Source organism: Syngnathoides biaculeatus, chromosome 2, assembly GCF_019802595.1.
Source record: "Syngnathoides biaculeatus isolate LvHL_M chromosome 2, ASM1980259v1, whole genome shotgun sequence".
Taxonomy (NCBI): domain Eukaryota; kingdom Metazoa; phylum Chordata; class Actinopteri; order Syngnathiformes; family Syngnathidae; genus Syngnathoides; species Syngnathoides biaculeatus.
Genome location: NC_084641.1, coordinates 35180042 through 35207145, shown reverse-complemented (window position 1 = coordinate 35207145; position 27104 = coordinate 35180042). Strand labels below are relative to the sequence as shown.

At 42.1% G+C, this 27104-nt stretch overlaps 1 protein-coding gene across 3 annotated transcripts in view; it reads left to right on the top strand.

The window, feature by feature from the left end:
• The window catches only part of LOC133491501 (gamma-aminobutyric acid receptor subunit gamma-3-like), a 104403-nt gene that overhangs the window by 42348 nt on the left and 34951 nt on the right, over window positions 1–27104 (top strand). For all 3 annotated transcript variants that reach the window (XR_009792421.1, XM_061802721.1, XM_061802731.1), the window contains exons 3-5: window positions 1763–1830; window positions 20705–20796; window positions 20999–21130. Coding sequence is in view for 2 of the 3 variants with exons in the window: in XM_061802721.1 (XP_061658705.1) it covers window positions 1763–1830; window positions 20705–20796; window positions 20999–21130 (292 nt within the window). In the remaining variant the exon portion in view is untranslated. The remainder of the gene's footprint in view (window positions 1–1762; window positions 1831–20704; window positions 20797–20998; window positions 21131–27104) is intronic.

Here is a 27104-nt window from a genome sequence, read left to right as displayed (position 1 = left end):
CTATGGAGTGATGAGTGCTCTCCAGCACCCCATCCAAGGACTCCAAAAAGATTGAGTACCTTGAACTACATCTGAATATCTGTTTGTTGCATATGCACAGGCAAGAGTCAGGACTCATCCCCCCAGCTGAACGTGGAGAGTGGCTATCCGCCACTGTGCTTTCCCCAATATACAGGCACTGAGCCAGGCCGCATAAATAAATCCACACCTGCCTGGCGCGTTTCACCATGGGTAACTTAAGAGACTCCAACCGTTCTCAAGAGGACTGGTACCAGAGCTTATGCCTTGTGTGGAGGCGAGCCCAACTATATCTAGTTGAAAATTCTCAACCTCATTCACCAGCTTGTGTTACTTCCATGCCACAGGCCACATTATGAGTCCCTAAAGCCCTCTTCTATAGCCGAGTATTTGGTCCCAAGGTCCCCGCTTTCAGCCAACGCCCATATTACACTGCACCCAACCCCTATGGACGATTTCACATCTTTCAAATCCCACATCCAGATCTCACTCCAGAGAGGTTCTCCGGTTACCAGCATCCAGGCAACGGAAAGTTAAATCCATTTCTATTTTTCACTTTAGGGTTATTTTTGCCATGCTTTATCTGGGTCCTCACCTAGGACCTGTTAGCCATGGGTGACCCTAGCATGATCAGAACACGAGGCTGAACCCAAGATGCTCGACTCACGAGACCAGGTACAGTTCGGGAGGGGTCTTTATTCAGTCCAAACTCGGTACACGGGGAGACAATCCAACGAGGCAGCAGTAACAGAATCCCTGGGCGTAAGGGGAAGGTCAAGCACGAGGCGGGGTTTGGTACACGGAATAGGAAGGACATAGATGAAGGGTTGTGGGAACTTGACATGAAGTCCAACGATCTGGCAAAGACCAGACCGCACGCGTATACACGTGAGCCGTAATCACTAAAATGAGATGCAGGTGCGCGCTGCATCGGGGACAGACGTACCCTTGACAATACTTTTGTTTTAGGGAAAATATAGCATTCTAAGAAGTTAGTATCATGGCAGGCTGAGAGAGAGAGAGTGATAGCAATGGATAACACAAAAATATTGTCCAAATTGTACAAAAAAATAATCTGAAATATAGTGGAACTGCGACACAATTGTTATGGAGTGATGGATTATTAAATTGCAGGGACTTGTTATTCTAGGACTGGGACTCATTGTTTCCAGACCTCAGTCATGCTGTGACTCATCCATAGTCTCAATTGTGATGAGCCATGAAGTTTTCACTCACGCTAAAAATACCTTTTAGGATTTTTACTCAAGCGAGACACCGAATGCCCGCCTAAACTGCCCCAAGCAGCAAATCTTCAATGTGCGGGGTCGCGTCAGCAACACTTACTTTTATGCGGTGGTCCGGTCAAATCGGGTTTGACTGCATCATCCAATGTGCAGGAAGCTTCAGATGACCTCTTTGCAATTTGGATATTCGCATACATTGCAAATGAAGGGAGGCGCTAAAAAAAAATTCACCTAGGGCCTGACATTAGGTTGGCCCGACTCCGGTTTTGTACGTATGTGTCTATGTGTGATCGTGTATGTTTGTGTGTAGACATTTTAAGCAAAGTCACTTATGGGGGTAGCCCGTCTGTCTCCCAGTCCAAAGGTTTCCTGTGCTTCGCTTGGGTCTTCGACAGGCACAGCGGCTTTCTCCCCATTCCAAAGAGATAAGATTGTGTCATATTATATGAGTATATTTATTGTCCTTTTCACTCACTTTTCAATACTTTTGACTCTTTCAGTGAAGCCAACAGTCATTGATGTGGGCATATATGTCAACAGCATCGGGCCTGTGTCATCCATCGATATGGTGAGTTGAATTCTTTTCCGATTCTTTCTTTCTGTTGCTTTCATTGCCACTGGACTTTCTGTTTCTCTCATCACATTGTAACATGTAAACATTGCAAACAATCCTGCAATTTTGCTTTGTATATTTTCCCAGATATTTCTCGTTGATTTGCTTTAATGTTTCGAGGTCTTTAACGTTTTCTCATGAAGTGCATTTAGTCTATATGTAACTTAAATGGCCTTGGTTCGACTCCACAGTCTATAGAAAAAAAAAGAAAACTCACAAGAGGCGCACACTCACATTTTCAAATAGATATTGCAAAGTCTACAATATAATCTGTAGAGAGAGGTCATCGGTTCATTTGCTTGAATGATAAATACTTTGTCTTTTTAAAATAAATGGCCAGTAAATGTAACAAGGTTGCAAAATGAGCATAGTGTTTACATACTGCCCAGAAAGCTGTAATTTGCACAGCACAGCAAAAGAAAAATGGCTAGCCAACGGGTCATTATTCCAAGCGGAACCCTGCAGGGTGGTTTAGCAATTAAACGGACAACTCACTGAGGCCCTTGAAAGCGAAGAGAAACTGAAATCGTAGGCGAGCAGCTTCACATACATATTAGGCTAAACATTTTTTGAAGGTGACATACTTATTAATGACAAGACCTGAGTGACTACTTTTACACAAATATTGACTAGCAACAAAATGAACGACAATGTGATTATTGAAGACTTCTGGAGACTCTGAGACTCGCTTGAAAGCAGTTGTTCATCACACTATGTCCAGAGTGCAAACAAGCGGTGTTTATGAAGTCACCACTGACTAATTTAACCTTTGTCAGACACATTTTCAGTCACAGGTAGATAACACGGGATTTACCCCTCTGATGTTATAGTTCATCTACTGCATCGTGTCTCCACCATATCGCCAATTTCCAACCAATCCTTTTTGACGGGATTTTACGGAATACAAGCAAATCCATATTTAGAACAATTTAATACCACATTGTGCTGCAACATGCTGTGCAGCACTGAGGTCTAATGGAAGAGGTGTGTTGAAGAAAAAGAGGCAGAGAAGGTCCCCAACTGTTTAGAGTGACAAAGCAGCAGCTTGGAACAATCATGTTTTACTTCTAATCGTGGTAAATGGGCGAACAAGAGTGTGAGAACAGTATCTAAGGAATACTTTAAAAAGTGTGATTTGACAAGTTTTTAATGCGTTTAAAGCATGTGGGAGGTTTAAAACTATGACAACTAATAAAGACAAGTATTTGGTCTCTAGACTGTATTTAGGTTTTCGTCTTTAGGTTCCTATATGTCTTGAACATATCTGTGATAAAATGGGGGTTCTCTGTTCTTGGTTGTTTAGTTTTATTTTTTTACTTCTTTTACCTCCATTTTCTTATTGTATACAAACAATGTTAAAAAAGCCAATTTTTCGTAATGCAGTACAGTACATACAACATACAGTAATGATTGGGAAAAGATGGAGTTGTGTTGTTTTTTTTAGGCTGTATCATTTGCTGAGATTATTACAGTGATTTATTGTGTTTATGTATTTTCACTGTACATGCTGTTTTTTTATGTCCAAGAAGACTTGTTTCAAGACAATTTCCCCTCCCAGTTCAGTTAAGTGACCATATTTTTCCTATTGTATGATCAACGCATAATTGCTGTATTCAGATATTATTGTTATCATTAACAAATTATTGTATATATCATCATGAGTTACTTTGCCATTCGCAAGAAGAATCAGTAGGCCAGTGGGTCAGTTTACACTTGGTGAGCCCAAACTTTCTTTCAATCATGCACAGTGTTCACCATTTGACCAATTTTGTTCCTCGATGTTGCACTGATTGGCAGCCACTGTCAGGGTTAGTGGACAGCGGAGACCACAATGCAAATCCTTTGCTGTCCTGGGAATTTGCTGGAGTGGTTTTATCGCCACTGCTCCCACTCTCAATTTGCCTCGCATGTCTTCCAGTATTATCCATCCCAAAGCCTGTGTTTCTTTTTCTCTTTTCTTTTCTTTTCTTTTCCTTTTTTAGCTCTCTTTTCTCACTTGCACATGTCAGCATGATATTCGTCACCCTGATTTGAGTCCAATTTGTCATCCGTCACAAGACCTCAGTTTCTCTGGTCTCTCTGGTTCTTCCTATATATATATGTATATATATATATATATATATATATATATATATATATATATATATATATAATATATATATATATATATATATTATATATATATATATATATAGAGAGAGAGAGAGAGAGAGAGAGAGAGAGAGAGAGAGATCTTATAATTATATATTATAAGTTATATATATCTATATATACTATCATTACCCCTACCTTCATTCTCGCGCTTAATGGCTAACTCTATCAGCATACTGCACAATGAAGCTGGTACAAAGTAGCAGGAATAAATCTAACTCGATCCACTGATTTTTGCTGATGATGAGACACCTAAAAGGTGCTATTGACGCTTCACTTGAGCGCCCATATTTTTGGGTACTTAGTGCAAATAAAAATCAAGTTTTCATCATTGTGTTAAGATTTTTTTGTCGGGGGTGGTAAAAAAAAAAAGAAAAAATGAGGATTTATTTAGTTCACTAAATTATATAGGACTGGAAAAATCTATAAAAATAATAATTGTCTTTTGTTTGTGTTGTAAACCATATATAAAATGTCAAAATATGTATAAAACTATATAGACATCCATTTTCTGACCTGCTTATCCTCACAAGGGTCGCAGGAGTGTTGGAGCCATTCCCAGCTGTCATCAGGCAGGAGGCAGTGTACAACCTAGGATTTATGTGTCCCGATGATCCTAGGAGCTAAGTTGTCTGGGGTTTCATGTCCCTGGTAGGGTAATTCATTGCAAACAGGTCCTAGGTGAGGGACCAGACAAAGTACGACTCCACAACCTCTATGATGAGTACAAAAATTGGATCTTGGTTTCCCTTGCCCTCTGGAGCCAGACCTGGAGGTGGCGCTCGAAGGTGAGCATCTGGTGGCCTGGCCAGCACCCACGGGGCTTCACCGGGCACACCCCGAAAGCGTAACATGGGTCCCCTTTCCAATGGGCTCACCATCTGTGAGAGGGGCCATAGGGGTCAGGTGTGAAGTGAGTTGGGCGGTGGCCAAAGTCGGGGACTTTGGCGAGACGATCCCCGGCTACAGAAACTAACTCTAGGGACATGGAATGTCACCTCTTTGCCAGGGAAGGAGCCCAAGTTGGTGCGTGAGGTCGAGAAGTTCCGACTAGATATTGTCGGAGTCGCTTCTACGCACCGCTTGGGCTCTGGCACCACTCCTGTTGGTGTTTGTGCTCATGCACCAAAGACCAGTTCAGACTACCCACCCTTTTTGGAGTCCTTAGAGGGAGTGCTGAAGTACCCACGTGGGCAATGACAGTGAGACCTGGAAGGGCATGATAGGGAAGAATGCCCCCCCCCCCCCCCCCCCCGTTGAGAACCCGAGTGGTGTTCTGTTACTAAACTTCTGTGCTCATCACAGATTGTCCATAACGAACACAATGTTCAGGCATAAAAGTGTTCACATGTCCACCTCGCACCAGGACACTCAGGTGGCAGTTCGATGATCGACTTTCTGGTCATGCCATCGGATGTGCGACCTCATGTCTTGGACACTCGGACACTGCATTGTCGTTGCTCGCAGTTCTCGCACCAGGACACTCAGGTGGCAGTTCGATGATCGACTTTCTGGTCATGCCATCGGATGTGCGACCTCATGTCTTGGACACTCGGACACTGCATTGTCGTTGCTCGCAGTTCTGTCCTTTCGTCCTCAGTCAGGCTGTGCCAAGGTGGAATATTAACATTATGCATGATTTCATCCTGTACTTTCTACTTTGGCTTCAGACCAGACCTTTTTTCACTCAAAAAAGAGAAAATCTCATCCAGTTTCACCACTTTTGCTTCTATTATTCACATCCCCCAGTGTTTGTAATTATGAGTGTACCCCTTTAAAGGTCCACTGTGATGAAATGCATGATTTTTAGTATGTTATTAATGAGGAAAAACGGCAGTCGGTATGGACTCATCCGTTTTTTCATGACAAAACGAGATTTTGACGTATATGGCTTTTTGTAACTCCCACCATAAAAATCCTCATGAGGGATTTGTTTTAGAGAAGAAGCAGGAAGTGACGTACAGGGCAGTAGCGCACTCAAGCAGTCTCGTCTGTTTATACTAGTTTTACCTCCGGGAAGGTAGCTGGTTGTTCCTTCGTGTTAAGCAAAATGCCGGCTCGTTGTATTGCTGGATATTGCTCGAACACTCGGGAGGATGGATTCGCTCTTCATACTTTTCCAAAAGACCCGGTTCATCATGAAACATGGATTGCACAGGTGCAAAAGAAGAGAGCTTCGTGGGTTCTAAATGACAGGTAGGTGTTTTTAGAGCTACTAAAAAAATAATAGTTGGGGGGGGACATTATCCCTAAGTGAGGGGTGCTAAATGTGTCGATGTGCCACCTGCCAAAGCCGTAATCGGCAGAGGCGGCACCGCCGGGGTGGCTCGTCAGAGCACCGGGCCACGGGCGGCATTGTTTTTATCACCACGGCGGAGTTGGATTGGACGGAGAGGCGTTTTGGCTGCAGCGTCGTGGTCGCTCGCGGGCAGCATTGTTTTTACCAAGTCCGCAGAGGTAGATTGGACGGAGATGTAGTTTGGCCGCGGCGTCATCGACGCTCGTGTGCGGCATTGTTCTTATCACCACCTTGGAGGTAAATTGGACGGAGATGGTTTGGCCATGGCATTGTCGTTGCTCGCAGGGGGCGTTATTTTAATCACCACCGCGGAGGTGGATAGGACTAGAGGCGGTTTGGCAGTGTGAAAAAAAAAAAGACACCAGGCTGTAGTTTGCTGCACTGGAACATTGCCAAGAAGTATTTATAATGCCAAGTTGGCTCATTTGAGAACAATGCATTAAAAAAAAGATGTACACGGAAGGGTGTTGCAGCCACACATTAGTAGTCAGTAAATCTCTCCCTGAGTGATGTTTTTTTTTTTAAAATATGCATTTTCTCAAATGATCTAATGCATATTTTGAAAAAAGAAAATCAACCGTTGGTCACACGGAGGTAAGTCAGGGGTGCTAAAGTGTCAAAGTAGGTGGCTCTTCTCTGCCGCGGAGGTGGAACGGATGAGTAGGCGGTTTGGCCGCACCGTCATCGTCGCTCGGGGGCGGCGTTGTTTTTATCACCGCCACAGCGGTGGATTGAGCGGGGAAGTGGTTTGGCTGCATGCGATTTGGCCCTGATCTGCATCCATCCATTATCTACCACTTTTCCGGGTCGGGTTGCGGGGGAAGTAGCTTCAGCAGGGATACCCAGACTTCCCTTTCCCCAGCCACTTCTTCCAGCTCTTCCGGAGGGATCCCGAGGCATTCCCGAGCCAGCCGAGAGACATAGTCTCTCCAGCGTGTCCTGGGTTGTCCTTGGTGCCTCTTTCCAGTGGGACATGCCCGCACACCTCACCACGGAGGCGTCCAGAAGGCATCCAAATCAGATGCCTCAGCCACCTCATCTGGCTCCTCTCAATGCGGAGGAGAAGCGACTCAACACTGAGCCCCTCCCGGATGACCGCGCTTCCTACCCTATCTCTAAGGTAGAGCCCAGGCACTCTGGGGAGGAAACTCATTTCGGCCACTTGTGTCCAGGATCTTGTTCTTTCGGTCACAACCCAGGCCCCATGCCCAAATTGACTGGTAGATTGACAGCTTTGCCTTTAAATTTAGCTCCCTCTTTACCACAATGGACCGATACAAAGTCCGCATCATTTCAGATGCTGCACCAATCCGTCTGTCGATCTCCCGCTCCATTCCTCCCTCACTCGTGAACAAGACCCCAAGATACTTGAACTCCTCCACTTGGGGAAGGATCTCGTCCCCGACCTGGAGAGGGCACGCCACCCTTTTCTGACTGAGGACCATAGTCTTGGATTTGGAGGTGCTGATTCTCATCCCAGCCGCTTCACACTCAGCTGCGAATCGCTCCAGTGAGACCTGGAGATCACGGCTTGATGAAGTCAACAGAACCACATCATCTGCAAAAAACAGAGATGCGATGCTGAGGCCACCAAACTGGACACCCTCTATGCTTCGGCTGCGCCAAGAAATTCTGTCCGAATCAGTGACAAAGGCCGGAGTCCAACTCACACCGGAAATGAGTCCGACTTATTGCCGGCAATGCGGACCAAACTCTGACAGCTGACGGCTCGTATCAGGGGGTTTGGTACCCCATACTCCCGAAGAACCCCCCACAGGACTCCCCGAGGGACACGCTCGAATGCCTTCTCCAAGTCCACAAAACACATGTAGACTGGTTGGACGAACTCCCATGCACTCTCGAGGATCCAGCTGAGGGTGTAGAGCTGGTCCACTGTTCCACGGCCAGGACGAAAACCACATTGCTCCTCCTGAATCCGAGACTCGACTTCCCGACGGACCCTCCTCTGAGGAGTATGATCCCTCTATAGTTGGAACTCACCCTCCAGTCACCCTTTTTGAAAAGGGAGACCACCACTCCAGTCTGCCAATCCAGAGGCACTGTCCCCGATGTCCATGCGATGTTGCAGAGGCGTGTCAACCAGGACAGCCCCACAACATCCAGAGCCTTTAGGGACTTCGGGCAAATCTCATCCAACCCCTGGGCCCTGCCACCAAAGAGCTTTTTAACCACCTCAGTGACCTCAACCCCAGAGATAGAAGAGCCCGCTTCAGAACACCGAGACTCAGCTTCTTTGTGGGAATGCGTATTGGCGGAATCAAGGAGGTCTTCGAAGTATTCTCCTCATGACTCACACCATCCTGAGTTGAGGTCAGCAGCACCCGGTCCCCACTGTACACAGTGTTGACGGTGCATTGCTTCCCACTCCTGATCCTCGTGATGTGCATATCATCTAAATATGGCTTGAAGCAAGAGGGTAATATTGCTCCGGTCACTTCACTCGGTTGTGAGGTGTTCTCTTCTTCGAAAAGAGCTTCCATGTCAGAAAGGGCGTGTTCGTCTCCCGTAGTAGGTGGCACAGTGTGTTTTCAATGGTGAATGTCCCAGTGTGATGTCACGGACAGAAGATGCAGCCAATATGGCTGCCATTTGAATGTCAAATGAGACTTCCGCAACTTTGCGCATGGATGACGCGGTTTCCGCTCATATTTATTTTTTCGTATAGACACTGAAGTGAATAATGTTATTTTTCATTACAATATCTATTTTAGAATGTTTATAGCCATGACACTTGGGCTTTAAAATGGAGGGGGGCGGTGTCAGGTAAACTAGGAAGTAGAGTCTGTGCCCCGGTGTTACCGAGCAGCAGCTCTTCGTGAGAGGCAGTGTGAAAAAAAAAAAAAAGACGTCAGGCTGTAGTTCACTGCGGTGGATGTGTTTTCCTCTGCGCTAATGCGCAGTTGTCCAGCTTAAAGGGAACATTGCCAAGCAGTATTTATAATGTCAAGTTGGCTCATTTGAGAACAATGTGTTAAAAAAAAAAAGAGAGTCTTCTCCAATGTACACGGAAGGTTGTTGCAGCTACACGTTAAACTTCAGTAAAACTCTACCCGACAGATGTTTTTTTTTTTTTTCCAAATATGAGAAGGGTTGCGTCAGGAAGGGCATCCGGCGTAAAAATTGTGCCAAACATATATGTGCGTTCATCTGAGATGACACGCTGAGGCGACCCCGAAAGGGACAAGCCGAAAGATACTTACTTTATGCATTGTTCTCAAATGAGTCTAATGCATACTTAAAAAAAAGAAAATAAACTGTTGGTCGCACAAAGGTTTACGTAGGTTAACGTGTGGCCGCAACACACTTCCGTCTATGTGTGCTGAAGCCTATCCCAGCGTTTTGTTTTGTTTTTTAAATACGCATTGGACTCATTTTTGAGAACGATGCATATTCTGTCAATCTCGACAACTTAGTCACCAGATACAAGTGTAGATCCAGTTGTCCAAGAAAAACGGAAATGGGTTAACAGTTTCTTATCGGCGAAGACATCGAATTCGGCATCAAATATGTGTCCTCTATGCCAAGTGTCCCTCTATCCGATGTACCTTTGTTTATTATCACCTTCTACATGTTTAACGGCATCGGACAAAACTCTGGGCGTCATGCTATTAAACGTATTTTCGTGTCGTCTCCAACTGACTTAGCATTGAACAATGCTCTGTTCGACCGGCAATATGGCCAATCACGTGACTGGAATGTTAAAGTCTCATGTTATGACAAAGTTGTAGTCTGTCCAATAAAGGACAGCAGTTCTGAAAAATCTTCCAGATATTATTAAAACAATAACCTTTGGGTCAACTTTCACCAAAAAACAGGGAACCATAATTTTTACTAATTAGGGTCTTTAAATGACTATCTCAGAAAGAAATAAGTTCAAAATCAAAACTAGCACAGCTAGTTACATCAATGTGCCAAGTTTTGTCGAGATGTTAGCAAGTATTAAGCAAGTATCTCTCGAACGAGTAATCTGATTTTCTGATTTCCAAAATTCTTGTTTGAAGTGGCCCGCCAAACCTGACACTGCCTTTTGTATATTGACAGCTTGTCATTTTTTGTGAAATTGGAGCATACTGTCCAATGAAGCTGGAACTCAGATTGTTTTACAATTAGGTTTTTGGCAAGGGAATATACACCCATCAAGCTACAATGTAGCAGGAGCAAATCTGGCTCAACCAACTGATTATCACTGATGATGAGACACGTAAAAGGTGCTATTCACACTTCATTGGATTGCCCAGTTACATAGTGCAAATACAAATTAAGTCTTTGTCATTGTGCACACAAGATACAGATCTAATTGGGCATGATATCAATCAATCGGTTTCACCCATAGTGAGGTGTTGGGCTCCTTTTTTGGACATTTTGTTTGTATTTGAAGTGTAAATAGTTAAATAATTTAATGTTAATAAATGGTGTCACCTTTTCACGAAAGTACACTCATCATCATCATTATTATTATTATTATTATTACATACCCAGCCATCCCTATGGAATGGTCTTGGCTTAGTTCATTACACAATTCTTTTTTTTTTTTTTTTTTGGTTGGAGGTGAGAAAAGAACATATTTAAAACTATTAATATAAAATATAAAAATGGAATATACCTAACCAGGATAAGCGGTGTTGAAAATCGATAGATGGACCTGCACTTCCGGTAATTGAAAGCTCATGAAAGGTGAAGGTGCAATCTACATAAACTATGCTCCTATTTCCTCATAAAAAGATGTTGGTCTGATGCATCTCAGCCTGTTGGCGGAGGTTGAAGTTACAGAAGAGATGGCAGATCCAGAGCTTTAATGACTTTATTACTCATTTTCTTATTTTTAAAACATTGGTATCATTGGAAAGCTTGCTGAACTCAGAAAGTGACTTGCATAATATTCATGGTAAACTAATTTTAATCAGTGATGAAGTTAAATTGCAGAATCTGGCAAAAAAAAAAACCAGACATACAGATACCAGGAAATTAAGAGCTAACAATGAGCAATGTGTATGTTGTGAAAAATACATAGTAAGGGATAAATGTAGCACAGGAAAGAAACATTTTTTGCTGATAAAGATTCATGAAATTACAGAAAATGGAAAACATACAGAATACAGAAAATATGAGCCATATATGTGAACCAGAGTATGTCAGTATACTGTATACCAGTAATTCTCAAAAGGTGGCTTGGGACCCAAAAGTGGGTCATGAACAGCTCCTAAAAAAAAGAAATAAATTATTTCTATTCTATTTTTTTCTTAACTGTAAAGAAACAGAAAGTGATGAGAAATTTTACTTCTTACTTGTTACTAATGCTCAAACCACTTGTTACTCTGTAAACAAATACAGTGCAAGATATGCTTTTGGGAGTCCAGCAAATTAATTAGAAATTGAAAGGAAAATAATACATGTTTTTAGAGTGTATTTTTACACAAAAACATCTTTATTGTTCTTAACTTTTATATATATTCTTGGGCCTTTTTTAAAAATTGGAAAATGTGCATCCCGTGCTGGCAACACATGAGAACTTCTATGCTATATGTGTCACGATATGTAGAGTAATTGTATAGGACTGACTAATCCCAAAAGCAGACTGAGGTAGAGAGAGTAGGAGAGAATGGATTAATGAGAAGTAGCTCCAGATTAGTATTTCTAATGTGTGGGGGTGGTTCAAAGGTTTAATGCGTGAGGATGGTCCAAAGGAGCAAGGAACTGGCAAGAGATGAAAGCATGAGCAGCTCGACGGGCTCGACACTTTGGTTGAAGTGGGCAGTGAAGTGGAAGACACAGAGGAGGAAAGAAGAACACAAGAGGATAAGTATAAGTGCCGATAGCCAGGTAATCAATTTACAAGCACAAAGAGTTGTCTTGACAGTAAGCCTGTGTACAATGAACAGTTTGATTTTTGTGTGACTTTGTAATAGGACTGAGGCTTGTAAGCTATTTACTCTGTATGCTGGCTAAACAACCAATAAAATATAATTTATTACCTTGATTTTTTTTACATTTGCATATTCTGTTTCTGCGATTGGCTGACAACCAGTTCAATGTTAAACCTGCCTGTTTCCCGAAGATTGCTGGGATGGGCTTCTGTGACCCAAGTGGGGATAAGTGGTACGGAAAATAAATGAATGAATGAATATTCTGTTACTCGCCGCTCCATTCATTTTGTATTGATGGAGAGCAAAGAAGAATGGAGCTTCTTCACTTTGGTTCAGTAAAACAAGTATAGACAGACGATCATCATTGTGTTTTTAATCTGTGTAATTGTTTATGTAAACAACAGTTTCTAATGTTTATAGGTATCAATGTTATTTAGATATTTATTGGTGGTGAACTATAGTCTATCAAATTTACTCCCTCCTCTGCCTTAATATTTACAAAAGTCTTTAATTTGGTGCTGATCTAAATCAGTACTGTTAAGCCCTGGAGGTCGGTATTCTAATTTGTTTAAGTTGCAATGAGTCAGGGGAGCGTATTCATCTGAACCCTTAGTTTCAAAATGTCTTCAGGCCAAATCTTTTATGCTGCCCATTGGTCAAGGTTAAAGTTCAAATCAGATTGGAGACAAGGCTTTCACATGAGGAACAACAAAAAAATCAAGCATAAACATAGTAGAGCCTGGCAGCAAAATCGCCATTTACTGCAGGATTGTGGTTATCAGTCGCAATCATAAATTACATGATTGTGAGAATGGATGTGAAGAAACACTTACACTGTTAAGAGTTGGGAGGATTAAATCACTTTGTAGACCTGGGACGAGGGCAGGAGGTGCAGCATGTGGAGGGACGGTAACAATAATGAAGTGCACACAAAATGTGGACAGACACAGACTAGTCTTTCGTCCTATCGATATGTTAGCATGCGACTCGAGAGCCGTGAAGAGTTGAGCGATGCTGTGAACGAACATTGTGAGACGAGGCCTCACACACAGACAAATAGACACAAATGCACGGAAACATTTTCTGTTCAAGAGGGAGCAACTTGACTGGCAGTTGAGCAACAGGTGACTGTTATTGAAATATGATAGTACTGCTGTGCTGTCGCTCAGGGGATGAGTTGCTGCAAAGGGGGGCTTGAGACCAGCACATTTTCAGTTTCAAACAAAAAACATCATCATCGAGTAGGCTTTGGTAGTTCACTGCTCACCTGTTCATTATCATTTCCACAACAATGCTCATCGTCTAAACCTATTTTGGGGTGCAGGGGTTAATCCGCAAATAATAGATTTGGCCAACCTGAATGATTTCCTTGGGAAATTGGGTTTGTCGTCTTCACCGTTGTTGTTTTTATCAATAATGCTCTGCAACTCTCATAACACAGTCTTTCCAGCATGGTCTGAGAAAGACTGCCTGTCAAGCTCTGCTGCAAATAGGTGGAATACAAAAAATGGTTTTGCACAGTAAATTCGAAAACAGTGACTGAGCAATAATTTGTAATTGGAGGGCTTGAGCCAGATATCTCCTTGCAAACACTAAGATTTTGGATAAGGAGGAGACTGTTTTTTTTCCCTTGCAGTTGAAGTCATATTAATTAATTCCAGTCACACACACACATTGTTGTCAACATAATTTTCATTATCACTCTGTAATTCACATCCCCAAAGAGGGCTTTCACTTATCTTAGCACAAGCAAGTCTATTATCATTGTTTGCTAGAAGGAATTACAATTTTAGATGTTTCAAAATTGACTAATGAAGATTTTGTTTCCTACAAAAACAAAAGATTTTACCGTACTAGATGGTGTCAGAAAATATAATATATTGTCAAAGGTGGCCTTTGTTATCAGACATTGCTGTTCATAAAGTGTAAATATTATTATAATTATTATTATTCTATGAGCAGCACGGTGGGTGCAAATGGTTAGTGCATTGGCCTCACAATTCTGAGGACTGGGGTTCAAATCCCGGCCCCACCTGTGGGGAGTTTGCATGTTCTCTCATGTTTTCTCTGTTCACTCTGGTTTCCTTCCAGATCCCCAAAACATGCACTAATTGGAAACTCTAAATTGCCCTTCGGTATCATGGTGAGTGCAGCTGTTGTCTGTCTCTATGTGCCCTGCGATTGGCTGGCAACTAGTTCAGGGTGTACCATACATCCTGGTACACAGGTTCGTTAAGCCTGAATTGCAAATCATTGCACTGTATTCTGTTTTTATTGATGTTTAACACGGCATCCCAATTTCATTGCAATTGGGGTGGTATAACTACTTACACATATTTGTCCTATAGACTTATAATTTATGTAGTCAATCCCACCACACTTCAGTCATACAGCCAGTTTCACGGCCCTTGTCCTGCATGCTTCTTCTCCTGACCTTGTCTTGTTCTACCTTGGCCTGTCCTTCCCTCACAGGGTGCAGCACTACAGCCCCATGCAACACTCACTTAATGTTTCATTGTTGTAGCATTGTCATGCTTTTCTTTTCTCACCCTGTTCACAATTCGTGCTTTGTCATTTCTCTTTGTTTCATTCTGTCTAGAAACCATGTTCTGATCGACTAACTGACTCTGGTTCTCAATAAACATCAATTATAATACAAAGAAACGCTGACCCAGTAAAACTGATCCGGCATAAAAGGGACACAGATCCTCCATTCTACTTGACCTAACAGCTAAACAGGACCCCCCAAAAAAAAAAAAAAAAAAAAAAAAATCACAGTGGTGAGATGATGGGGGTGGGGTCTGACCTGGCCGACCCAAACATATTGTGAGGGTCTGCTGGGAATGGGTCTTCTGGTATCCATGTCAGAAGATGTTTCAATGCCCACCTCTGGAATAACTTCACCTACGTGTCGGGGAAGGTGGGGAACATTGATTCTGAGTGGACCATGTTACACGTTTTTATTGCCAAGTTGGTCGACCGGAGCAGTTGCCGTAATGTGTCGGTGCCTATCGTGGCAGCAATCCCAAACTTGTTGGTCGACACCACCAGTAAGGGATTCCACCAAGCTGAAGAAGGAATCATATCGGTACGTTTTGGCCTGTGGGAGACTGGGCCAGTGGAACGTAATTTTGTTGGTCACTGAGGCAAAAACTCGGGCATGGGAATTTGGTGAGGCCATGGAGAATGACTTGAAGAGGGCTTCAAAGAAATTCTGGTCCACTATCCAGCGTCTCAGGAGGGGGAAGCATCAGTACTAATGCTGTGAGGATGAAACACTGCTGACCTCAACTCTGGACATTGTGAGTCATTGGGGACTTCGAAGACCTCTTCAATTCCACCACCATGCCTTCCCATGAGAAAACAGAGTCTGGGGTCTCTGAGGCAGGCCAACATTGGATGATATTCACAAGAAATTCCAAAAAGGCTCTGGATGTTGTTGGGATGTTCCGGTTGACACGCCTCTGCAACAGCGCTTGGACATTGGGCACAATCTATCTGTATTGGCAGACTGGGGTGGTGGTCCCCCTTTTTAAGGTGTTACCAGAGGGTGTGTTCCAACTACAGGGGATCACACTTTGCAGCCTCCCTGCTAAGGTCTATTTTTTATTTACTCTCAGATTCAGGTGGAGCAGTGTGGTTTTCTTCATGGACATGGAACAGTGGACTAGTTCTTAGCCCTTGGCAGAGTCCTCAAGGGTGCATGGGAGTTTGCCCAACCAGTTTACATGTGTTTTGTGGACTTGGAGAAGGCGTTCGACAGTGTCCCCTGGGGAGTCCTGTGGTGGACGCTTCGGCAGTGTTGGGTATTGAACCACCTGATTTGGGTTGTTCAGTCCCTGTATAACCGGTGTCAGACTTTAGTTTGAATTTCAGTAAGTCGGACTACTTTCCGGTGAGGGATGAACTCCGCCAAGGCTGGCCTTTGTAACCGATTTTGTTCATAACTTACATGGACAAAATTTTGAGGAGTTTCTGGTTTAATGCCCTTGGAATTGCACCTTTTCCTTTTGCAGATGATGCAGTTCTGTGGGCTTCATCAAGCCGTGATCCCCAAGTCAAGTCAAGTCTAAGTAGTTTTGAGCCGAATGTGAATCGGCTGTGATGAAAATTAGCACCTCCATTTCTGAGACCGTGGTCCTCAGTCGGTAAAGGGTTGCATGCCCTCTTCGTGCTGGGTATAAGATGCTGCCCCCAGTGGAGGAGTTCATGTAACTTTGAGCTTTGTTCACAAATGAGAGAAAAATGAAAACGGAGATCGACAAGTGGATTGATGCAATATCAGCCATCATGCAGACTTTGTATCAGTCCATTGTTGTGAAGAAGGAGCTACACCTAAAGGCAAAACTCTCTATTTGCTGGTCAATCATTGTTGCTACCCTCAACTATGGTCACGAGCTGTGGGTTGTGACAGATAGAGCATTATCCCAGATACAAGTGGACCAAATGAGTTTCCTCCACAGGGTGTCTGGCCTCTCCCTTGAAGAGATGGTGAGAGACTCGTTCGTCCAAGAGGGGTTTAGAGTGGAACCGCTGCTCGTCTAAATTGAGATGTGCCAGATGAGATGGCTCAGGCTACTGTTTAGGGTGCTTCCTGTTTTCATGCGGCTCTCATGAAGTCATGAAACCATATGGAATTTCTGTTTTTTCTTATATGTGTGCATGCACTCTTACCTTGAGTTCATTATGGTAGTTGTGAGTGTGCTATGCTTGCGTTTATTACAGTATTTGTGTGAGCGCTTTTCTTGAATCTGTGACGGTTGTTACGGCTATTGTGACAACAACGTCTCTGTGTGGGCGTGTGCTTCAATTTGTGAGTGAGATGGGACTGCGCAGGCGTGTGCAGCAAGAGGATGAGAAGGGAAAAAACAAGAGCGCAGCGGCGACTGTGGTAGACTAGCTTTGTTGTTCTCTCCACCCAGCTGAGCTGTGTAACGAGAGAAGGGAGTTAACTTTGAGGAGGACAACCTTGGCCCTGGAAAAGACGTCTCCCCCACGTCTCCCGACCACAGTCAGGTGACCCTAGGAGGAAAGATTAACATGCTATTTTCGCAAAACTGACATGTGTACTGAATGAAAAAAGCTCAGAGGTTCTCAGTCAGATCGTGATCTTTGGAGTATATTTTTTGTCAATTTTGATTTCAAAATGGAAGGAAAAAATGCACAGTTAAACGGAAATATGTGGCTGAACACAGAACGTTTTTGCCAGTGACAGAGAACTCGTCTTTGTTTTTTTTTCTTTTGCAGTGTAATGGCATGTCACTCTGCCTTTTGTGTCAGACATCTATCGCATTTTACAGCTTCAAATTTTCACATTCGATCAATCACTCTGGACTAACATTGACCTATAATTTCCAAAAGGGACCTGAACTTCACAGTTAGTTATTCACTTTGAAAAATAAAACAACAAAAGCAGATGCAGCTTTTTTTTTTTTTTTTAATTGAAACATCCAGATGAACGCTTTCATCATATCAACTGGCTTGGAACATTACAAGGGCCAAAATCCATACAATGAAGGGGAATTTATTAAAAAATGCCTTGGTGATGTCACTGAAATTTTGCGTCCGGAAAAAAAATCAGACCTTCAACATTCCCACCACACTGAACAAAGAATATCAGACAGGGCTACTGATGTGCAGTTGCACCCAGACCTCCAATATGAGATACAAGACGAGACTTGGTTGATCTTGTAATTTCTGTGAGAGCACACAGTATATTTTTTTTTAAAAAAATGACTGGCCTGTCATTTTTCGTGTGTGACATTTACAATAAACCTGGGTGAGCAAAGGTATGTGTGCGAGGAGGGAATTACATTCATGTGCATGATGTGGCTCTTTGGCTCTTTCATGTGTATGATGAAAGACTGTAACACAGTAAAGAATGTGGCTCTTGATCTCTCACTGGTTGGCCACCCACTAGAGAAAGTGGCTGGGGAAAGGGGAGTCTGGGCATCTCTGCTATAGCTATTTTCCCTGTGTGTGCGTGGGTGTGTGTGTGTGTGTATCCCTGCATATTGTGTCGCAATATACAAACTGTATAAAATATATATTTTACAATCCAGATGGGTAAAACTATCAGGAACAGAACAGGATTATTTACTTGATCAAACTATACTTATTTTGCCCTAAAATAAACTATTCATGTCCCAAATATTAATCTTGCTACTTTCTGTTTAATATCCCAGCAGAGAATACACATAACCTTTTGACATCTACCTACCAAATCGGTCTTTGTCTCATTGTCTTTCAGCCATGAATAATGGACTCCCTTGAACACTTTAGTTTTCTTGACCTGTGTTTTCCTGGTTGATTTAGAATGCGTCCTCGGGGGAATTAAGCCACTCTCCCCACCTGATTTCACTTCGATAAGGCTAAGCAGTGAGCTTCATTGTTTTGTATAATTGCCTTGAATAATTCACTTGCTGCACTACCTTGTCTTTTTAAAATTTCCTCTGCAAGTATAGTACTTCAGTGTATGCAGAAATTCCCATCTTGTCAATCAGAAATAGAAAGCACCAGACTAGTTGTTGCAGTATTGATGGCGACATGGTTATGTCACAGCAATAAGGACGGTCTGAAGGTCAGACAGTGATTGTCATTTGCCAGTCATTGTGTGATACCATCTGAGAAAATCAGTATATAGTTATTATACTGTATACTGTATACAGTATATATTTTAGACCATTACAACAGGAGATTGTCAAACACAGATTGGACCTCTAACCAAAATTTGTTATCTTCAGCCTATGGAGGGCTTCCAGCTAATGTAATGACCTACTCCAGGTGTCCTCTGACTGAGTGAAAGCTACAACAAAGCCTAAATTGTATGGTTCCAATCACACATTTGTGTGAAGTGCATTCACAATTAGCTAGCTATTATTATGCAATCAAGACTCCATTGAGAATGATTATCGGTGAAGTACACTGGGGCTGCTGCTGAAATACAGGTATTAATGATAACGTAACCCAAACAAGCCTGGACTTTATAAGGGGAAAAAATAAATGTGAACATGACACAAAAGAATACCACATGCTAACATTATCTCAATGTAAGAAACATAAATGGCTTTGTGGTACTCACTATATTTTTCTGTCAAAACGTTCGTGTTCCTCTGATTCCATTTAGAATGTTGCATAGAAGTGATGGATTAACAGACTGCAGTTTATATATGTCCACCCTTAAAGGGGATGTCTGATGAAAAATGTACTTTAACTTTTGCAGATAAATAGGTGGTGCTCTGCAGTGCTTGCCCACCCATCACGTGTGAAATTAAAACAAGGATGTAAATGTTTTGCTATTGTCCTATTTTTTAAAAAAAGTGTCTGTGAATGAGCTGTGCTGCATTTTTAGACCTTTGTTAACAAACAATTGTGCCAATTAGCAAAGCAAAGCAAAGAAAATTTATTTCTATAGAGCATTTTATACACGAGGCAACTCGATGTGCTTTATTTACATGATTAAAATGATTTGAACACAAAGAGATAAAACCTTTAAAACAGGTAAAAACAATTAAAATGACAAAAAATAAGAAAAAGTACAATTAAAAACAGTGTTTAGTGGAAGAAATATCATTAAAATTTAAATACTCTAAAAAGCATGTGAAAAAACCTGGATTTAGAAACATTCACACTTTGAGCTGTCATGGCCAGAACTTGGGGCTGAACCTAAATGCATGACTCACGAGTCTTGGGAGCAGTTTGGGAAGCATCTTTATTCAGTCCAAGGTCAAAACACAGGCTGGTAGTCCACGGAGGCAGCAGTAGCAGAATCGGTAGGCCTAAGAGACTTGTCAGGAAATAGGCAGGTTTCAGTACATGGGGTAGCAAGAGCATGGACAAGGAGTTGCGGGACTGTGACATAAGTACAGCGATCTGGCAAAAGCCAGACTGCATGGGTGACCATATATCTGTGAGCCGTAATTACTGGTATGAGGCACAGGGATGCGCATCTGCTTATTGAGACACTTATTAACTGCCACCCCTCTCAGTCTGATTGAGTTTGATACTTCAGATGGAATTATGTGAGTACGCCTTCGAGAAGGGGTTTATTAGTTTAAAGTTGGAGTAAGGAAAAATCACTGCGGTAAAACGCTGTTTGTGTGGTATGCCTTTTTAAGTGAGTTGTTTTTAATACAAAAAATCCAAAGAATTCTATGAAGAAAAAAATAGCTGAATTTAAACGGAAATATATTTCATGTGTTTTCTTGCCTCACTGAAAATAATTTCTACACAAAAAAACATTGAGCATTCATTTTAAGTGAAATGGCTTATTTTTTCTTGTATATTCATTATTGGTCTTTGACCAAGCAAAAATATCTATACTGTATATATCTTTTAGTAGGATACTCAAATCCTAAAATACAGGTGAAACGATAGTTTGAACATATTTTACCTTAACCATTTAGGCAGTGGTGCTGCTTATGATCATTTATGCTTCTGTTTTTTTTATTTGAGCGAGTCATCATCACCTCATTTCCACTTTGCTCTACCACAGGAGTACCAGATTGATATCATTTTTGCCCAGAGTTGGGTGGACACACGCCTACGTTATAACAGCAGCAGCATGCGGATTCTCACTCTCAACAGGTACTCTAACACACCACTTAAAATCTTGTAACGCCTCCAAATATCACATACTTTTCATAAGAATTCAGTCGTGGAGCAAATTGGATGCTATGCTGTGTTTTTATGATGTGGTGGTGGGAAGGATAATTTGAGAAGTGATGTTGTTAAAAACTTTACAGAGGAATTTGAGGATCTAAAGACATGTCCTTTCCCAATCTGTCAGTAACATGGTGGGCTTGATATGGCTGCCAGACACCATCTTTCGGAATTCCAAGACCGCAGACTCTCACTGGATTACAACACCCAATCAGCTGCTCCGCATCCGCAGCAATGGAAAAATTCTCTACACGCTGAGGTAAGAGCTGCTCTGGAAGTGATTCAGTACATGTGTTGTGTGCATGCATTGAACCCACAACATTTGCAACATTTGTCATTCGACGGGCATAAAAATGATGAATGTCTATGTTTACCTTGGAGGTGTTGATTTTAGTCAATATGTCGTGAATTTCAAAGCAGATGTCCAAATAGCAAAAGAAAAAAAAAAGTGAATGGCCTTTTGTTGAGGTGTGTTCGACTCCATTTCGTGGAGACAACAGTCAATCCTGCACACATTCTCCTCGGACACTTTGCTCAGAGTGTTTGCTTTCGGGCTGGCAAATATCGTAAATTGTGTGGAGCTGGTCTCTGAGCCAGACCAGATGCCTTCTTTCTCTTGGTTGGTTTGTTTGATTGTAGCGATTTAAGCATGCACTTTTTCATACAGAGAAGCATTACGAAAGTTTTGCTTTTCTTTTGTAGCTCTCCAAATGGATGCAGTGCAGTTAAACATAGCTTTCAGGTGATAGGTGGGCCAAATGCGCTGAACTTGCCAATCAGTGAATTGATTACCGTGAAATGAGCCTGGGCCTGCTACTGTATATGAACCACGAGACTACCCATAACCCCTCATAACATTGTTAAATCAACACCTCCCCGAAGTTATCAATCAAAACCGATTATTTTCATCTTTGTAAAGTCGTGATTTTCATTTACTTTGTAGCAAATCATTAGGCAACAATAATATGGGCATTGTGGCTTCAGAAGCTGCCACAAAATCAGGAAAAAAAATACACCTTTAATATACTGTACTCTAATTATACCAAAATGAGTCCTTAAATTAACTTTTAAAATGGGAACGCTAACAGAGCCAAATATATGTTTCATTGAGACTATGACAAATGGTAGAGCAGCAATTTTAATGAGAGTAACTTGTTTTTTTTTTTTTTTTTTTGAAGTATTTATATAGCTGTTGATCACAAAATAGTCTCAAAGGGCTTCATAGGTCCACAATTGACAAAGATTGATGAAAGACTGGATTAAAGAGGTAAAGTAGTTTGGACACCATAAATCTAAGCACCAGTAAATGCACAGTGCAATTATTGAGGCCACCTTTTGAAGCAAGTGTCATGGATGGAGATCCAAAAAATGATTCCATTTGGATTCAAGGATTGCATTCTTAAACTGGACCAAAAGGTAACGTCAAAATTTCCATTTTATTTTATTGTAAACCTGCATAATCTTCTTTATTTGATGACATTAACTTAAATCTACAAAGTATTTCATCTTTTAAAATGAAAAAAGACTTAAAATGCTGCCTCTGCTCACTAAGGTGGACTGCAGTTTTATGCATTATCACATGTCCAAACATTGTGAGAATGCTACGTGTATCCGGCCCTCCTCCCGGTGAAAGGGAGGGAGTGACATCACAATTAATGTAGCTTCTAGCTCCATGCCTTACATTGCTGCAATGCTGTTTTTGTTTTTTTTTTAAATAGATCAGTACGGACTGCAACTCTGTATGGCTGTCATCATAAATGTATGTATGTATGCATTCATCAAGGATCTTGAACACATTAAGTGAGCTAAGTCTGCGTTTTAGGATGAAGAGCTATGGTTTACTATTCCGTGGTGGTGCTAGAAATCCGGACTATGACTATTATTTTAACTTTTTTTTTTTTTTAAACTAATGAAGACCTATTGGGGCACAAGCCAGTGAAATCTGCCCAGATAAATGCAGAGGGTTGCGTCAGGAAGGGCATCCGGCATAAAAACTGTGCCAAACAAATATGAGCGCTCATCTAAAGAATCCCAAACCGGATTGGTCATGGCCTGGGTTAACAACGACACCCCCGGCACCGCTAACCTGCAGGGCATCGGTGGAAATTCAGCTTGTGTGGGTCGAAGACAAAGAAGAGGAGGAAAACGGATTTGTCAGAAGAAGAAGAGGAATGCACAGAGCCTACATCTGAGTGTAGGGACTTTGAATATTGGGACTATGAGAGGAGAAGCTCAGGAGTTGTTTGACATGATGATTGGGAGAAAGGTTGATATATTGTACATCCAAGAGACCAGGTGGAAAGGCAGTAAGGCAAGAAGTTTAGGAGCAGGGTTTAAATTATTCTACCACTGAGTAGATGGGAAGACAAATGGAGTAGGGATTATTTTAAAGGAAGAGCTGGCCAAGAATGTCTTGGTGAAAAGAGTATCAGATTGAGTGATGAGATTGAAATTTGAAATTGAGGGTGTTATGTATAATGTGGTTGGTGGCTATGCCCCACAGGTAGGATGTGACCTAGAGTTGAAAGGGAAATTCTGGAATGAACTACATTAAATTTTTGGAAAGAGGTAAGACAGGCTCTCAATGTAAAGGAGAAGCTCCCGGAAGACTGGACTACTCCAGCCAAGGTGAACAGAGAGACAGGCAGAAGAGTTCTTGGTGTGTCTTCTGGTAGGAAAGGGGAGAAGGAGACTTGGTGGTGGAACCCCTAAATACGGGGAGTCATACAAGAAAAGAGATTAGCGAAGAAGAAGTGGGACAATGAGAGGACTGAGGAGAGGAGAAAAGAGTACATCGAGATGCGACGTAGGGCAAAGGTAGAGGTGGCAAAGGCTAAACAAGAGGCATATGAAGACATGTACACCAGGTTGGACACGAAAGAAGGAGAAAAGGATCTCTACAGGTTGGCCAGACAGAGGGATAGAGATGGGAAGGATGTGCAGCAGGTAAGGGTGATTAAGGACAGAGATGGAAATGTGTTGTCGTGCCAGTAGTGTGCTAAATAGATGGAAAGAATACTTTGAGAAGTTGATGAATGAAGAAAATGAGAGAGAAGGAAGAGTTGAAGAGGGAAGTGTGAAGGACCAGGAAGTGGCAATGATTAGTAAGGGGAAGTTAGAAAGGCACTACAAAGGATGAAAAATAGAAAGGCAGTTGATCCTGATGACATACCCGTGGAGGTATGGGAGCAATTTGGAGAGATGGCTGTGGAGTTTTTGACCAACTTATTCAACAGAATACTATCGGGCGAAAAGATGCCTGAAGAATGGAGGAAAAGTGTACGAGTTCCTATTTTCAAGAACAAAGGCAATGTTCAGAGCTGTGGAAACTATAGAGGAATAAAGACGATGAGCCACACAATGAAGTTATGGGAAAGAGTAGTGGAGGCTAAACTCAGGACAGAAGTAAGTATCTGCGAGCAACAGTATGGTTTCATGCCTAGAAAGAGTACCACAGATGCATTATTTGCCTTGAGGATGCTCGTGGAAAAGTACAGAGAAGGTCAGAAGGAGCTACATTGCGTCTTTGTGGATCTAGAGAAAGCCTATGACAGAGTACCGAGAGAGGAACTGTGGTACTGCATGCGTAAGTCTGATGTGGCGGAGATATATGTTAGAATAGTACAGGACATGTATGATGGCAGCAGAACTATGGTGAGGTGTGCCATAGGTGTGACAGAAGAATTTAAGGTGGAGGTGGAACTGCATCAGGGATCAGCTCGAAATAATTTTTGGCCCATGGGAGGCTGGGCCAGTAGAATGCAGCTTTGTTGGTTGCTGAGGCAAAAACCCGGGCATGGGAGCTCAGTGAAGCCATGCAGAATGACATGAAGAGGGTTTCAAAGAAATTCTGGTCCACTATCCAGCATCTCAGGAGGGAGAAGCATTACACCATCACCTTGTCCCTTGGGGAGTCCTGTGGTGCATGCTTCGGGAGTATTGGGTATCAAACTGCCTGGTTTGGGTTGTTGGGCCCCTGTATAACCGGTGTCAGAGTTTGGTTTGGATTTGTGGCAGTAAGTCGAACTAGTTTCCAGTGAGGGATGGACTCATGAATGCTGCAGCTTTGGTTGTGACCAAATCAAACTAGTCTGAGCATATAGCTCCAATTCTAAAATCTTTACACTGGCTTCCGGTCAGTTTTAAAATAGATTTTGAAGTTCTGCTACTATTCAATAAATCACTAAATGATTTTGGTCCTGAATGTCTGAGAGAAATGCTATTGGGATACAAACCCAGTCAGGCTCTGAGATCGACTGACTCAGGTCAAATGATGGAGTGCAGAGTCCAAAGCAAACATGTTGAAGTAGCATTTAGCTATTATGCTGCAAAAATAAATTGTCAACAGCCATCAACCCTAAATCTGTGTTTTCAAATCCACATTAAAATTTCCTTTTTAACTCGTGTTTTAGAGTACTTCCAATTTACAGTGATATTTCTTGGACTTTGCACTTGTACAATTGTACTTTTTGAAATGTTTTTATTATGTATATGAATGCTTTTAGTCATGTAATGTGCATTGAGTTACCTTGTGTATGAAATGCACGATACAAATAAATTTGCTTTGCATTGCTATGCCCTTGCAAAACTGGGAGAACTGTAGTTCTCGCACATGCCTTTTCTGGACAGCCCATAAATTTTCAGTCAGCTTTGCAATGGACTCCCAAAACATTTACTTGGTTATCCTTAGCCCTTTGATCACCAGTTTGGCAGTCTGCTTTGGGTCATTGGCCATTCGGAAGGCACATTTGTGCCATGGCTTTAACTTCCTGGCTGATGTCTTGCGATGTTGATGTCATCTATTTTGGGAAGTGCACGAGTCCCTCCCTAACCCAGCAAAACAATCAACCCAACAACAAGATCCTGCTGCTGCCGTATTTCAAAGTTGGGATGGCGTTCTCAGGATTGCAAGTGTCCCTGTTTTTCCTCCAAATGTAATAATGTTCATTTTGTCCTGACAGTTAAATTGTAATTTCGTTGTATCACAAGGCGTCTCTCAAAAATTTCAGGTCTTTGTCCCAAAGTGCATTCACAATGTGTAATTTGTGTTTTTTTGTTTGTTTTTTCCTTTTGGAGTAATGGCTTCTTCCTGGCAGAGTCGCCTTTCAACCCATTTCAACACAGTGTAGCGTGTACAGGTTAGATGAAAATGTAATTATTTAGGATAGAAATGGAAGATGGTAGAGACACCTGCAGCACTTCCAGTTCAGCATAATTTTAAATTACAGCATATTAAATCTAATTTTATTTTTTTAATTTTTTTCAACAGGGGCACCACAGCACTTTTTATATGAATAGCATTTAGGGAAAATTTTGAGAAATCTTTTTATTAATCAATCTCAAAAATTGTGAAGGCTGTTACACTTTATGAATTAATTACTAGTTCTTAGCAACCAGAGGTTTCTGTTCCCTGAAACATAAAGCAACGCACATGGTGATTTACTTTTAGTAGAATACAAAATTGGACTTATGGGTGTTCAACAAGATCGAGGCAGGTGGGTTGAGCTCCTGGGGTTCAGCAGGAGGACAGGTGCTCACCATTAATTGGGAGGTGTTCGCGTCCCTCTTTATTCAGGGTGCTGGGACCCCACGGAGAGTAGGTTTGTGCTTGTGCAGGATGCTGTCCAATCGAGGCTGCGCTACGTCAGGTCCATGTCACCTCGGGGTGAGGGGGGGGGGGGACCTTTTGGTTGTGCCGGTTGGTCAGAGGTGACAGCTGTACGAGTGAATCCAGGGCGAGCGAGCACAGCTGGGCTTCCAGAAGAGAAGTCACAGACAAGCCACCACGAAGCATGACCCCTGCCTTTTTATGTCTGACAAGAGACAAAAATAGGGCTTTTACACCTTTTTTGCCCTTTTCCCATAACCTTACAAAACCAAATAGGACGCGAGGCCTTGCCTCCCTCACCATTACTTTTCATTTTAGGATCAATTTGTGGTTTAAACCGGTGGATATATACAAAGAGTATCAATTATTGGATTGGATGAGATAATGAGATTATTTCCCCATATCATAGTCTACTCCCATGCTCATTTCTAATTCCCATGAAAAATGTTTCAAGTGTTATAATTGCGCAATGACACAGTTACTACCATTACTATTTGTAATGACATTCATGTGGTGGTGTGTGTTTTTCCCATCTGGTGCAGTTGATAACAGATCCAACCTCAGACATCAGGTTTGCAACAATCCAGTCACTAGTGGTGTTCATGTAGTGTTTTGAGAGTATTAA